Source organism: Oncorhynchus clarkii, chromosome 20, assembly GCF_045791955.1.
Source record: "Oncorhynchus clarkii lewisi isolate Uvic-CL-2024 chromosome 20, UVic_Ocla_1.0, whole genome shotgun sequence".
In the NCBI taxonomy this organism is placed as follows: domain Eukaryota; kingdom Metazoa; phylum Chordata; class Actinopteri; order Salmoniformes; family Salmonidae; genus Oncorhynchus; species Oncorhynchus clarkii.
The window spans coordinates 57,932,607-57,946,702 of NC_092166.1; the positions used below are offsets into that span (position 1 = coordinate 57,932,607).

General features: G+C 43.8%; 1 protein-coding gene across 1 annotated transcript in view; it reads right to left on the bottom strand.

Moving 5' to 3' along the window:
- The window catches only part of LOC139376583 (protocadherin-15-like), a 185,551-nt gene that overhangs the window by 147,274 nt on the left and 24,181 nt on the right, over window positions 1-14,096 (bottom strand). Inside the window, exons 5-6 of the mRNA XM_071119336.1 lie at window positions 2,830-2,990; window positions 2,166-2,321 (exon numbers count right to left, since the gene is read on the bottom strand). Coding sequence (XP_070975437.1) covers window positions 2,166-2,321; window positions 2,830-2,990 — 317 coding nt within the window. The remainder of the gene's footprint in view (window positions 1-2,165; window positions 2,322-2,829; window positions 2,991-14,096) is intronic.

The window sequence follows — 14,096 nt, forward strand, 5'->3', positions numbered from 1 at the left end:
TTACGGTTAGGTTTAGGATGAGGGTCAGGGTAAGGGTTACGTTTAGGGTTAGGATGAGGGTCAGGGTAAGGGTTAGGATGAGGGTCAGGGTAAGGGTTATGATGAGGGTCAGGGTAAGGGTTAGGATGAGGGTTAGGATGAGGGTCAGGGTAAGGGTTACGTTTAGGGTTAGGATAAGGGTCAGGGTAAGGGTTACGTTTAGGGTTAGGATGAGGGTCAGGGTAAGGGTTACGTTTTGGGTTAGGATGAGGGTCAGAGTAAGGGTTACGTTTAGGGTTAGGATGAGGGTCAGGGTAAGGGTTACGTTTAGGGTTAGAATAAGGGTCAGGGTCAGGGTTACGTTTAGGGTTAGGATGAGGGTCAGGGTAAGGGTTACGTTTAGGGTTAGGATGAGGGTCAGGGTAAGGGTTACATTTAGGGTTAGAATAAGTTCAGGGTAAGGGTTACGTTTAGGGTTAGAATAAGTGTCAGGGTAAGGGTTACGTTTAGGGTTAGAATAAGGGTCAGGGTAAGGGTTACGTTTAGGGTTAGAATAAGTTCAGGGTAAGGGTTACGTTTAGGGTTAGAATAAGGGTCAGGGTAAGGGTTACGTTTAGGGTTAGAATAAGGGTCAGGGTAAGGGTTACGTTTATAGGGTTAGGATGAGGGTCAGGGTAAGGGTTACGTTTAGGGTTAGGATAAGGGTCAGGGTAAGGGTTACGTTTAGGGTTAGGATGAGGGTCAGGGTAAGGGTTACGTTTAGGGTTAGGATGAGGGTCAGAGTAAGGGTTACGTTTAGGGTTAGGATGAGGGTCAGGGTAAGGGTTACATTTAGGGTTAGAATAAGGGTCAGGGTAAGGGTTACATTTAGGGTTATTATGAGGGTCAGGGTAAGGGTTACGTTTAGGGTTAGAATAAGGGTCAGGGTAAGGGTTACGTTTAGGGTTAGAATAAGTTCAGGGTAAGGGTTACGTTTAGGGTTAGGATGAGGGTCAGGGTAAGGGTTACGTTTAGGGTTAGAATAAGGGTCAGGGTAAGGGTTACGTTTAGGGTTAGAATAAGTTCAGGGTAAGGGTTACGTTTAGGGTTAGAATAAATTCAGGGTAAGGGTTACGTTTAGGGTTAGGATAAGGGTCAGGGTTACATTTAGGGTTAGGATGAGGGTCAGGGTAAGGGTTACGTTTAGGGTTAGAATAAGGGTCAGGGTAAGGGTTACGTTTAGGGTTAGAATAAGTTCAGGGTAAGGGTTACGTTTAGGGTTAGGATGAGGGTTAAGGTGAGGGTTAGAGCTAGGGTTAGTAGATAGTTGAACATGTTGCTGATAGTGTGTAGAGCATCTACAGATGAACTATCCAAGTAAAGTTTTACCAACATTTCTAACTGTGTGACAATAAATCTGTAGAGCAGAATAACGAAAGCAAACCATTTCCAATAGTTTGAGAACAGAAGCCTCTGCAGGGGCTGTCTTCTCTGTCTGCTACTCCAAAAGGCTGCTCGCTAATGAGCTCAATCTAACACAGAAACACTCAGGGGACCCTTTTTCTATTAGGGAAAAGCTGCAAAATCACCATGTAGCTAATTTGTCCCCTGGTGGGACACCTCAGTGAGACACCAGCTGCTCTGTGGCCCTCTATGCCCAGAGCCCATGGAGAATGTACTGTTAAACCACATAGACCCATGGAGGTCCCAAAGTTAAACCACGGAGACCCATGGAGGTCCCACTGTTAAACCACATAGAGACCCATGGAGGTCCCACTGTTAAACCACATAGAGACCCAAGCAGTCCCAGGGGTTGGATGGGCCATCAATGTTAAACCACACAAAAAATCAGGAGGTCTCCAGAATAAAATGTGGGAAGATCCTGCAGTAGCTATAGTTACAGTAATTTTAATGACCACAGTCTTAGTCTCTTTAACAGTCAAAAAAGCTCAATGGGAATAAATGTAATTAGATTTGAATTTATTACCGTACCTACCAGTCCACAGTCACTGAGCAATGGCTAATATTTCACATTTTTACAGCCTTTCCCAAATTGTATGGCCCTATTCAGGTTGAACGGACTGAAATATTCAATACTAAGTAAATGAGATACTGCTCAATGGTGGCCTGTGAACTCGGAGCGAGAGTCAGACACATCGTCTTGGATTGTAAAAAAAGATTTAACTAGGTTGTCCTGGGGGTCTCACCTCGTTTATGGCGACATAGTAGCGAGGCTTCTGGAACTGGGGCGCGTTGTCATTGCGATCCCTCACAACGATGCGCACCTCGTGTCGAATGATGCTCCCGACCAGCTCGTTGGTGCACTGGACCTGGACCACGATGGAATGGATGTAGGAGGGGGGCTAAGAGGGGGGGGGGGAGCATAGTTTCAGAAGGAACCAAGGACAGCAGGGGACAGAGAGTCATTTGTCTCCTTTCAACTGGTTCACACTGAACAAAATGACTGGGATTGATGTGTAGAACATGTATAGAAAGTTATGCTTCAGATCAGACGTATGCTTTGCTGTTCTATTATCATAAACTACGCTAACACCGGTACATAACATATACCATTTAGCCAACGTTTCTATCCGGTGCACTGTTCAAAGTGTACAGTTCAGTGCATGTGCAGGACTTTTCTTTCAAGAATGGATAGGTTTGTTGCTTGCACACTGTACATGTTTAATAAGAGAATGCAAAGAAACACAACGTGGCTACAGTATGCTGTGGAGCTTATTTTACCTCAGGATGTATTTTGAAGGGAATGTAAATGTGTCGCTAACTTGCGGTGAACTGTTTTTTTCTTCTTTAGAGTAACCCAAACCCCACAGCAAAAACATATGAATAGTCATAGCGTGTTTGAATGCTTACATCTCGGTCGAGGGCCCTGCCGGTGCTGTTCAGGTAGAGCCTCTGTCTGACCGGGTCCAGTATTACCCAGTGGTTGTAGTTGTCTCGGAGGGAGAGAGAGATGGTTCTACCTGGGTCTTCCGCTCGGCCTTGGATTTGCATATTCTCAACCAAAAGCGTTCCTTATGAGACAAAATAAAAAAGTGGTTCATTTGAAATGCAGCCAGGAGTTGATTGACAGAGCTGTGATAAATATACCTGCTGGGAGCAGGGTTTTCCCTAGGCAACATTCCCTTGTGTTGTTAATCTCACTCTTCTCGAGTGCTCTTTTACGAGCTATTGTTACGATCTTTCAGAAAAGCAGGAGTAGAGAACAGTGTGCCCAGGAAAACAAAGATTCACACTCATAGAACTTATTTTCTGACAATGAAAACATTCTTATAGAAAAACCTCAACAACTGCTTGACTGAAATGTTTTCAAATCAAAGGAAACCATTTGAATGATACAAAACGTCTGAAAATATGTCTTAAACTATTGGTCTATAAAAACCAGGGAGGCGGCCAAGCTAAAATTACATTTGAGCTCTTGACGACCTTGTCTGAAACAGGCTATGCCTGCTTTCCCACACACACGTTGCTGCTGCAGTCCAGATAAGGACTAAGTGCCTGCCTGGTACCAAGCTTTGATGAAGCCCAAGCCTGAAGGTACTGCAGTCCATGTACATTCATTCTAATTCAGATAAGCACTGGCCAGTTCAGCCTCTGCTACTTACACAGTACCTGTATACATAAACATTTTTACATTTGAGCCATTTAGAAAACGCTCTTATCCAGAGCGAGTTACAGGAGAAATTAGGGTTAAGTGCCTCAAGGGCACCAGTAGATTTTTCACCTAGTCGGCTCGGTGGATTCAAACCAGTGATCTTCCGGTTACTGGCCCAACGCTCTTAACCACAAGGCTACCACACTCACACACACACACACACACACACACACACACACACACACCTTTTCTGACATCAACTGTTGTGCAGTTGGAAAGGCAATCAAACCCATGTCTAGCCTACATCCAGTATGCAGCTAGGCCAGAGGGAAGTCAGGGGAAGGGCAGACAGGCCCACGTATCTCTTTCTCCTTTGCTAGCCACGTCATGGCTGGTCCAGCCTGCTGTGATGCGTCTCACACTAATGCTCATGGACAGTTGGAGCCCACTCATTGATACAGAACCAGTCAAAAGTTTGGACACACCTACTCATTCATGGGTTTTTTTCCTTATTTTTTACTATTTTCTATATTGTAGAATGTAGAAAACTATGAAATGGAATCATGTAGAAAGAAAAAAAATGTTAAACAAATCAAAAATATATTTTATATTTGAGATACTTCAAAGTAGCCACTCTTTGCCTTGATGACAGCTTTGCACACTCTTGGCATTTTCTCAACCAGCTTCATGAATAATTATTTTCCAACAGTCTTAAATGAGTTCCCACATATGCTGAGCACTTGTTGGCTGCTTCCAACTCATCCCAAATCATTTCAAATTGGGTTGAGGTTGGGTAATTGTGGAGGCCAGGTCATCTGATGCAGAACTCCATCACTCTCCTTCTTGGTCTTGGTGTTTCGGGTCATTGTCCTGTTGAAAAACAAATGATAGTCCCACTAAGCGCAAACCAGATGGGATGGCATATGGCTGTAGAATGCTGTGGTAGCCATGCTGGTTAAGTGTGCTTTGAATTCTAAATAAATCACTGACAGTGTCACCAGCAAAGCACCCCCACACCTCCTCCTCCTCCATGCTTCACGGTGGGAACCACACATGCAGAGATCATCCATTCACCTACTCTGCGTCTCACAAAGACACGGCGGTTGGAACCAAAAATTGCACATTTGGACTCATTTCACAGATTTCACAGGTCTAATGTCGAACGTGCTTCTTGCACAAGCAAGTCTCTTCTTTTTATTGGTGTCCTTTAGTAGTGGTTTCTTTACGGTCACAACTTGCAGACTTGTTTACGTGCTGCTGTACGTTTTGTTGCCAACCTAACTTTGCTACCAACTTCACGGTTTTTACTTTTTAATTACAGTTTGTATTTTTAGTTTTTCCCCTCACTCAACTTTTTTTCATTCAACTTTTTCACTCCAGACGTTTTATCTGGACATGGTTTGTCAGGACTTCCAACAGCCGAAGCTAAGTAGCAACATTAACATGATGCCTTCTAATTGCAGTCGCTGTAATATACAGGAGAACAATCGCCTTACGGCGAGGATAGCTGTGCTGCAAGCCAAGCTTCAGACGCAATCGTTAGGCAAGGGTAATTTCAGTGTAGGAAAGGATGAAACAGCGTCTATGCCACCAGTAAGTACAGATAGTAACGTTAGTATAAATCCCCTCGCACGGTCCCCGCAGCCGGACAACTTTCTCATGGCTTCTGGAGGGAAATGCTGTAGGAATGCTCAACCGGTGTCGCTCATTCAGCCAACAGAAACTTTCAACCGGTTCTCCCCATTAAGCAGCGAGTCGGAGTCAGAGGCTAAGCCTTCTCTGGTCTCTACTCCACCCGTTACGGGCTAATCTGAAGATGGTGCTGGCTAAAGCTAAAACTGCCGAGTGTAGAGAATATAGAGATATTGTTATCCACATCGGCACCAACGATGTTAGGATGAAACAGTCAGAGGACACCAAGCGCAACATAGCTTCAGCGTTTAAATCGCCTAGAAAGATGTGTCGGCATCGAGTAATTGTCTCTGGCCCCCTCCCAGTTAGGGGGAGTGATGAGCTCTACAGCAGTCACACAATTCAATCGCTGGTTGAAACTGTTTTCTCCCCCTCCCAAAATATAGAATTTGTAGATAATTGGCCCTCTTTCTGGGACTCACCCACAAACAGGACCAAGCCTGGCCTGTTGAGGAGTGATGGACTCCATCCTAGCTGGAGGGGTGCTCTCATCTTATCTACGAACATAGACAGGGCTCTAACTCCCCTAGCTCCACAATGAAATGGGTTGCAGGCCAGGCAGCAGGTTGTTAGCCAGCCTGCCAGCTTAGTGGAGTCTGCCACTAGCACAGTCAGTTTAGTCAGCTCAGCTATCCCCATTGAGACCGTGTCTGTGCCTCGACCTGGGTTGGGCAAAACTAAACACGGCAGTGTTCGCCTTAGCAATCTCCTCCTCCATTCCTGCCATTATTGAAAGAGATCATGATACCTCACATCTCAACATTAGATCCCTCACTTCAAAGGCAGTTATAGTCAATGAACTAATCACTTATCATAATCTTGATGTGATTGGCCTGACTGAAACATGGTTTAAGCCTGATGAATTGACTGTGTTATGAGGTCTCACCTCCTGGTTACACTAGTGACCATATCCCCCGTGCATCCCGCAAAGGCAGAGGTGTTGCTAACATTTACGATTGCACATGTCAATTTACAAAAAAAAACGACGTTGTCATCTTTTGAGCTTCTAGTCATGAAATCTATGCAGCCTACTCAATCACTTTTTATAGCTACTGTTTACAGGCCTCCTGGGCCATATACAGCATTCCTCACTGAGTCCCCTGAATTCCTATCAGACCTTGTAGTCATAGCAGATAATATTCTATTTTTTGGTGACTTTAATATTCACATGGAAAAGTCCACAGACCCACTCCAAAAGGCTTTCGGAGCCATCATCGACTCAGTGGGTTTTGTCCAACATGTCTCTGGACCTACTCACTGCCACAGTCATACTCTGGACCTAGTTTTGTCCCATGGAATAAATGTTGTGGATCTTAATGTTTTTCCTCATAATCCTGGAATATCAGACCACCATTTTATTACGTTTGCAATTGCAACAAATAATCTGCTCAGACCCCAACCAAGGAGCATCAAAAGTCGTGCTATAAATTCTCAGACAACACAAAGATTCCTTGATGCCCTTCCAGACTCCCTATGCCTACCCAAGGACGTCAGATGACACAAATCAGTTAACCACCTAACCGAGGAACTCAATTTAACCTTGCGCAATACCCTAGATGAAGTTGGATCCCTAAAAACATTTGTCATAAGAAACTAGCTCCCTGGTATACAGAAAATACCGAGCTCTGAAGCAAGCTTCCAGAAAATTGGAACGGAATTGGCGCCACACCAAACTGGAACTCTTCCGACTAGCTTGGAAAGACAGTACCGTGCAGTATCGAAGAGCCCTCACTGCTGCTCGATCATCCTATTTTTCCAACTTAATTGAGGAAAATAAGAACAATCCAACATTTATTTTTGATACTGTCGCAAACTAAAAAGCAGCATTCCCCAAGAGAGGATGGCTTTCACTTCAGCAGTAATAAATTCATGAACTTCTTTGAGTAAAAGATCATAATCATTAGAAAGCAAATTATGGACTCCTCTTTAAATCTGCGTATTCCTCCAAAGCCCAGTTGTACTGAGTCTGCACAACTCTGCCATGACCTAGGATCAAGGGAGACACTAGTGTTTTAGTACTATATCTCTTGACACAATGATGAAAATAATCATGGCCTCTAAACCTTCAAGCTGCATACTGGACCCTATTCCAACTAAACTACTGAAAGAGCTGCTTCCTGTGTTTGGCCCTCCTATGTTGAACATAATAAACGTATCTCTATCCACGGGATGTGTACAAAACTCACTAAAAGTGGCAGTAATAAAGCCTCTCTCGAAAAAGCCAAACCTTGACCCAGAAAATTAAAAAAACTATCGACCTATATCGAATCTTCCATTTCTCTCAACATTTTTAGAAAAAGCTGAAGAAAAACAATGTATGCGAAATGCTTCAGTCTGGTTTTAGACCCCATCATAGCACTGAGACTGCACTTGTGAAGGTGGTAAATGACCTTTTAATGGCGTCAGACCGAGGCTCTGCATCTGTCCTCGGGCTCCTAGACCTTAGTGCTGCTTTTGATACCATCGATCACCACATTCTTTTGGAGAGATTGGAAACCCAAATTGGTCTACACGGACAAGTTCTGGCCTGGTTTAGATCTTATCTGTCGGAAAGATATCAGTTTGTCTCTGTGAATGGTTTGTCCTCTGACAAATCAACTGTAAATGTCAGTGTTCCTCAAGGTTCCGTTTTAGGACCACTATTGTTTTCACTATATATTTTACCTCTTGGGGATGTCATTCGAAAACATAATGTTAACTTTCACTGCTATGCGGATGACACACAGCTGTACATTTTGATGAAACATGGTGAAGCCCCAAAATTGCCCTCGCTAGAAGCCTGTGTTTCAGACATAAGGAAGTGGATGGCTGCAAAAGTTCTACTTTTAAACTCGGACAAAACAGAGATGCTTGTTCTATGTCTCAAGAAACAAAGAGATCTTCTGTTGAATCTGACAATTAATCTTAATGGTTGTACAGTCGTCTCAAATAAAACTGTGAAGGACCTCAGCGTTACTCTGGACCCTGATGGCTCTTTTGACGAACATATCAAGACTGTTTCAAGGACAGTTTTTTTCCATCTACGTAACATTGCAAAAATCTGAAACTTTCTGTCCAAAAATGATGCAGAAAAATTAATCCATGCTTTTCTTACTTCTAGGTTAGACTACTGCAATGCTCTACCTTCTGGCTACCCGGATAAAGCACTAAATAAACTTCAGTTAGTGCTAAATACTGCTGCTAGAATCCTGACAAGAACCAAAAAATTTGATCATATTACTACACTAGCTTCCTGTTAAGGCTATGGCTGATTTCAAGGTTTTATTGGTAACCTACAAAGCATTACATGGGCTTGCTCCTACCTATCTTTCCGATTTGGTCCTGCCGTACATACCTACACGTACGCTACGGTCACAAGACGCAGGCCTCCTAATTGTCCCTAGAATTTCTAAGCAAGCAGCTGGAGGCAGGGCTTTCTCCTATAGAGCTCAATTGTTATGGAATGGTCTGCCTACCCATGTGAGAGATGCAGACTCGGTCTCAACCTTTAAGTCTTTACTGAAGACTCATCTCTTCAGTAGGTCATATGATTGAGTGTAGTCTGGCCCAGGAGTGTGAAGGTGAACGGAAAGGCTCTGGAGCAACGAACCGCCCTTGCTGTCTCTGCCTAGCCGGTTCCCCTCGCTCCACTGGGATTCTCTGCCTCTAACCCTATTACAGGGGCTGAGTCACGGGCGTACTGGTGCTCTTCCATGACGTCCCTAGGAGGGGTGCGTCACTTGAGTGGGTTGAACCCCTTGGGTTGTGCCGTGGGGGAGATATTTGTGGGCTATACTCAGCCTTGTCTCAGGGTAGTAAGTTGGTGGTTGAAGATATCCTTCTAGTGGTATGCTTTGGCAAAGTGGGTGGGGTTATATCCTGCCTGTTTGGCCCTGTCTGGGGGTATCATCGGATGGGGCCACAGTGTCTCCTGACCCCTCCTGTCTCAGCCTCCAGTATTTATGCTGCAGTAGTTTATGTGTCGGGGGGCTAGGGTCATTCTGTTATATCTGGGGTACTTCTCCTGTCTTATCCGGTGTCCTGTGTGATTTTAAGTATGCTCTCTCTAATTCTCTCTTTCTTTCTCTCGGAGGACCTGAGCCCTAGGACCATGCCTCAGGACTACCTGGCATGATGACTCCTTGCTCTGCCCAGTCCACCTGGCCGTGCTGCTGCTCCATTTTCAACTGTTCTGCCTGTGGCTATGGAGCCCTGACCTGTTCACCGGACATGCTACCTGTCCCAGGACTGCTGTTTTCAACTCTCTACAGACAGCAAGAGCGGTAGAGACACTCTCAATCATTGGCTATGAAAAGCCAACTGACATTTACTCCTGAGGTGCTGACTTTTTGCACCCTCGACAACTACTGTGATTATTATTATTTGACCATGCTGGTCATTGATGAACATTTGAACATCTGGGCCATGTTCTGTTATAATCTCCATCCGGCACAGCCAGAAGAGTACTGGCCACCCCTCATAGCCTGGTTCCTCTCTAGGTTTCTTCCTAGGTTTTGGCCTTTCTAGGGAGTTTTTCCTAGTCACCGTGCTTCTACACCTGCATTGCTTGATGTTTGGGGTTTTAGGCTGGGTTTCTGTACAGCACTGATATATTAGCTGATGCAAGAAGGGCTATATAAATACAATTCGACCATGAAGGCCTGATTCACGCAGTCTCCTCTGAACAGTTGGTGTTGAGATGTGTCTGTTACTTGAACTCTGAAGCATTTCTTTGGGCTGCAATTTCTGAGGCTGTTAACTCTAATGAACTTATCCCCTGCAGCAGAGGTAACTCTGGGTCTTCCATTCCTTTGGCGGTTCTCATGAGAGCCAGTTTCATCACGGCGCTTGATGGTTATGGCGACCGCACTTGAAGAAACTTTCACATTTCTTGACATTTTCCGGATTGACTGACCTTCATGTCTTAAAGTAATGATGGACTGTCGTTTCTCTTTGTTCATTTAAGCTGTTCTTGCCATAATATGGACTTGGTCTTTTATCAAATAGGGCTATCTTCTGTATACCACCCCTACCTTGTCACAACACAACTGATTGGCTCAAACCGAAGGAAATTAAGAAGGAAAATAATTCTACAAGGCACACCTGTTCATTTAAATGCATTCCAGGTGACTACCAAATGAAGCTGGTTGAGTGAATGCCAAGAGTGTGCAAAGCTGTCATCAAGGCAAAGGGTGGCTACTTTGAGGAATCTACATTTTTTGGTTACTACATGATTCCATATGTGTTATTTCATAGTTTCATAGTGTCTTCACTATTATTCTACAATGAAGAAAACAGTCCAAATAAAGAAAAACCCTTGAATGAGTAGGTGTGTCCAAACTTTGGACTGGTACTGTTCTTACAATGACACTCCAACACACACATACGACATACGCTCACAACACAAAACACACATATGCATATTGACGCCAAACACACATATTCACACTCTTCACATATGGTGATGCTACTGCTTATTATGTAACCTGATTGCCTAGTCACTCTTACCCCTACCTACATGTACATATTACGTCAACTACCTCATACTCCTGCACATTGACTCAGTACCGGTACTCCTTGTACACTGAACAAAAATATAAAACGCAACATGTAAAATGTTGGTCCCATGTTTCATGAGCTGAAATAAAAGATCACAGAAATGTTCCATACACACAAAAAGCATATTTCTCACAAATGTTGTTTACATATCTGTTAGTGAGCATTTCTCCTTTGCCAAGATAATCCATCCACCAGACAGGTGTGGCATATCAAGAAGCTGATTAAACAGCACAATCATTGCACATGTGCACCTTGTGCTGGGGACAAGAAAAGGCCACTCTAAAATGTGCAGTATTGTCACACTAAACAATGCCAAAGATGTCTCAAGTTTTGAGGGTGTGTGGAATTGGCATGCTGACTGCATGAATGTCCATCAGAGCTGTTGCTAGAGTATTTCATGCTAATTTATCTACCATAAGCCACCCCCAACGTCGTTTTAGAGGATTTGGCAGTACGTCCAACTGGCCTCACAATCGCAGACCACGTACATGTATGGTGTCGTGTGGGCGAGCCAGTTGCCGAAGTCAACGTTGTGAACAGAGTGCCCCATGGTGGCAGTATGGTTAGGCATAAGCTATGCACAATGAACACAATTGCATTTATCAATGGCAATTTGAATGCATATCTGTATTCCCAGTCATGTGAAACCCATAGATTAACGCCTAATTAATTGATTTACTCATATTAAATGTAACTCAGTAAAATCAAATAAATGGTGTTTATATTTTTGTTCAGTATACATAGCTTTGTTATTGTCATTTATTCTGTTACTATTTTCTATTTTCATTCTCACATTTTCTTACCTTTTAACTATGCATTGTTGGGAAAGGGCTCGTAATTAAGCATTTCATAGTAAAGTCTACACCTGTTGTATTCTCCGCATTTGACAAATACATTTTGACTTGAGTAGTTAACCTCAGGCTGGCTCCAGCCTCTAGCAGCGCTGGCTGAGTGACCTGGAGTAGCTCTGCTTAGCTAGCAGAACTTTGCAAGAAAGACAGATGAAATGTACAGATGAACGCGACTCTCCAACCTCACGACTCTCCTTGACTGTTTGACTGTTCTTAGTGCACAGTAAAAACAGCTGGGTTTTTTTCTACATTAAGTGTCATAGAGTCAGAAGTTTTCCTATCAAGGCACAGCAGGCTACAAGGACTGATAAATAACCTGCCATTTTTACACTGAGGCGCAGTTTAATGCAAACACATATTTGAGGATTACCGTTGCTGTATGTTGACAGTATATGGGAATGTGAAAGCCACAACTTGTGCTTGAAGCAGTTTACTATCGTGTTTGAAGCATGTTTCTGACAACAGACTAGAATGCTTGGCTATGTAGAATTTGAATAAGCACGAGTGTGTGTACGGCGTACAATCAAGAGTGGATTTACATTAGTGTGCATGCTACCAAAACCCCCACACACACACACACACACACACACAGCCTTAGGTTTGCAACTGTCTCTTAAAGTGTAACTCACCACCCCTTTTCTTTTGTTTTTGGCGGGATGTGCTGAATGTTGCTGTTGAGGTAACTAGGTCCAATGTACTTCTCCACCAATACAATAGTAACTGTTTACCAGTGAAGACCATGGGAAGTGGGAACAATGCATGTAACTAAGCCAATATCTACAGGGAAAAAACGAAAGAGAATTACAAGCTGAGCTGAAAAAGGTTAATAGGTTTTGTTTTTACATTTACTAGATGAGGAGAGTGTAAGGAATTCGCACAAGTAAACATCCCGAATTTCTATGAGAAACTGGGGTGAGACTTGGTTCACAGGCTGCATCATTCCTCTAATGTGCTAAGGGACTCTTTTTCCTTGTGATGGCGTTCATTTAAATGTTTGATGACAGACAATATGTTTCACTTGTTCATTTGCTGGACAGAATAAGTAGAAGTATCTGCAATTTCCCAACTGTGATGCACGTGTCAGACAGACACACCAATGGACAAAATGTCAATCTCCACTGGAATCCTCGCCTCATCAAGTCCGGCTTTCCCGGAAGTTCAGCTATCGGTGCTGGAACATTTCTATTCGTTACACATTTGTTTTACCATCTACACATTATTCATGTCTTCCTTATCACTCTCTAATCGTACCTCCTTCCCTGCTATGTTTGTGTACAGCAGCCAGATGGTTGTTATTCTACACTGATGGTTAAAGAACACATTAGTGGCTGATGCCGACGGTGTTTGAGTTACAGTACAGGTACAGACTGCACTCCCTGTTCTCCGGCAGCTGTAGGCTGACATTTGACTAGCAGTGAGCGGAGTCGTGCGGGTCCCTCAGCAGCTGGCAAATGGGATGGCATCTTGGCAGCCTGACATGGTCCTGCAAGCTGGCAGAGCACCTGTGACTGGTGACGTAGATTGGGGGGGGAAGCTTGGCTTGGCTCTCTGTCTGATCATACTGGGCTCCAGCCTCCAGGACACAGGGAGAAGGTTGCTGCTGGGTCAGGCTGGCTGTTTACACATTAACACAATGTTCCCATTCACCCCATGCAGAGAAAGCATATACAGTAGGACAGGCAGCAGAGACACTGATGTTGGCCCATTATCTCTTTTGGAATTGCCCAGACAGAGTAGAGTACCCTCATTGGCAGGGATATTTTGTTAGTAGGCATACTGCTATTGGGCATATTGTTGGGGGATGTAAATAACTGCACATCACCCGACGTCAATCTCAAGCTTTTTATATGGAATAACTGAGACCACAAAATCCTGACGGTTATTGAATAAATTCCTTACATCTGAGCTAAAGTGTGCCTGTCTAAGGTATATTATTTTATTCTTATAAATACCTGAGACCATGGCATGGAATGTAAGCATTTACATTCGCCTATCATTGTCAGTGGGGTTTTAGTCACACACAGTATAGAAGGCCTTGCAGTTTGAGAGAAAAGCCTATAGGAGTGATCAACTAGTTTGTCATAACTGTCATAACTGATCAAGTACTAGACGTCTGATCTGCTCGGCTGCTCTCTCTATAGATGGGTTAGATGACAACGTCACGAAAACGATGTGCACGCCTCCATGGGGCAGAAGGCAGCCTGTTGTCATGATTCTGGTTGGCCAGATTGCTGGCAAGAATGACAAGAAACTGCCATGTGGGGAATCACAAGTGGCTCATCTCAGCTTGTTTTATCATGTTGTTGAAACCATGTCTTGTATAGCTTACAAGTTGTCAACAATCTAAGCCCACCTCATCTGTTTTGCCCCGTTGTTGCTAAACAACCAACCCGTCTACAGCTCCATGAAAAAAGCCCCTACAGCATACACAGTCTTTCAATTTC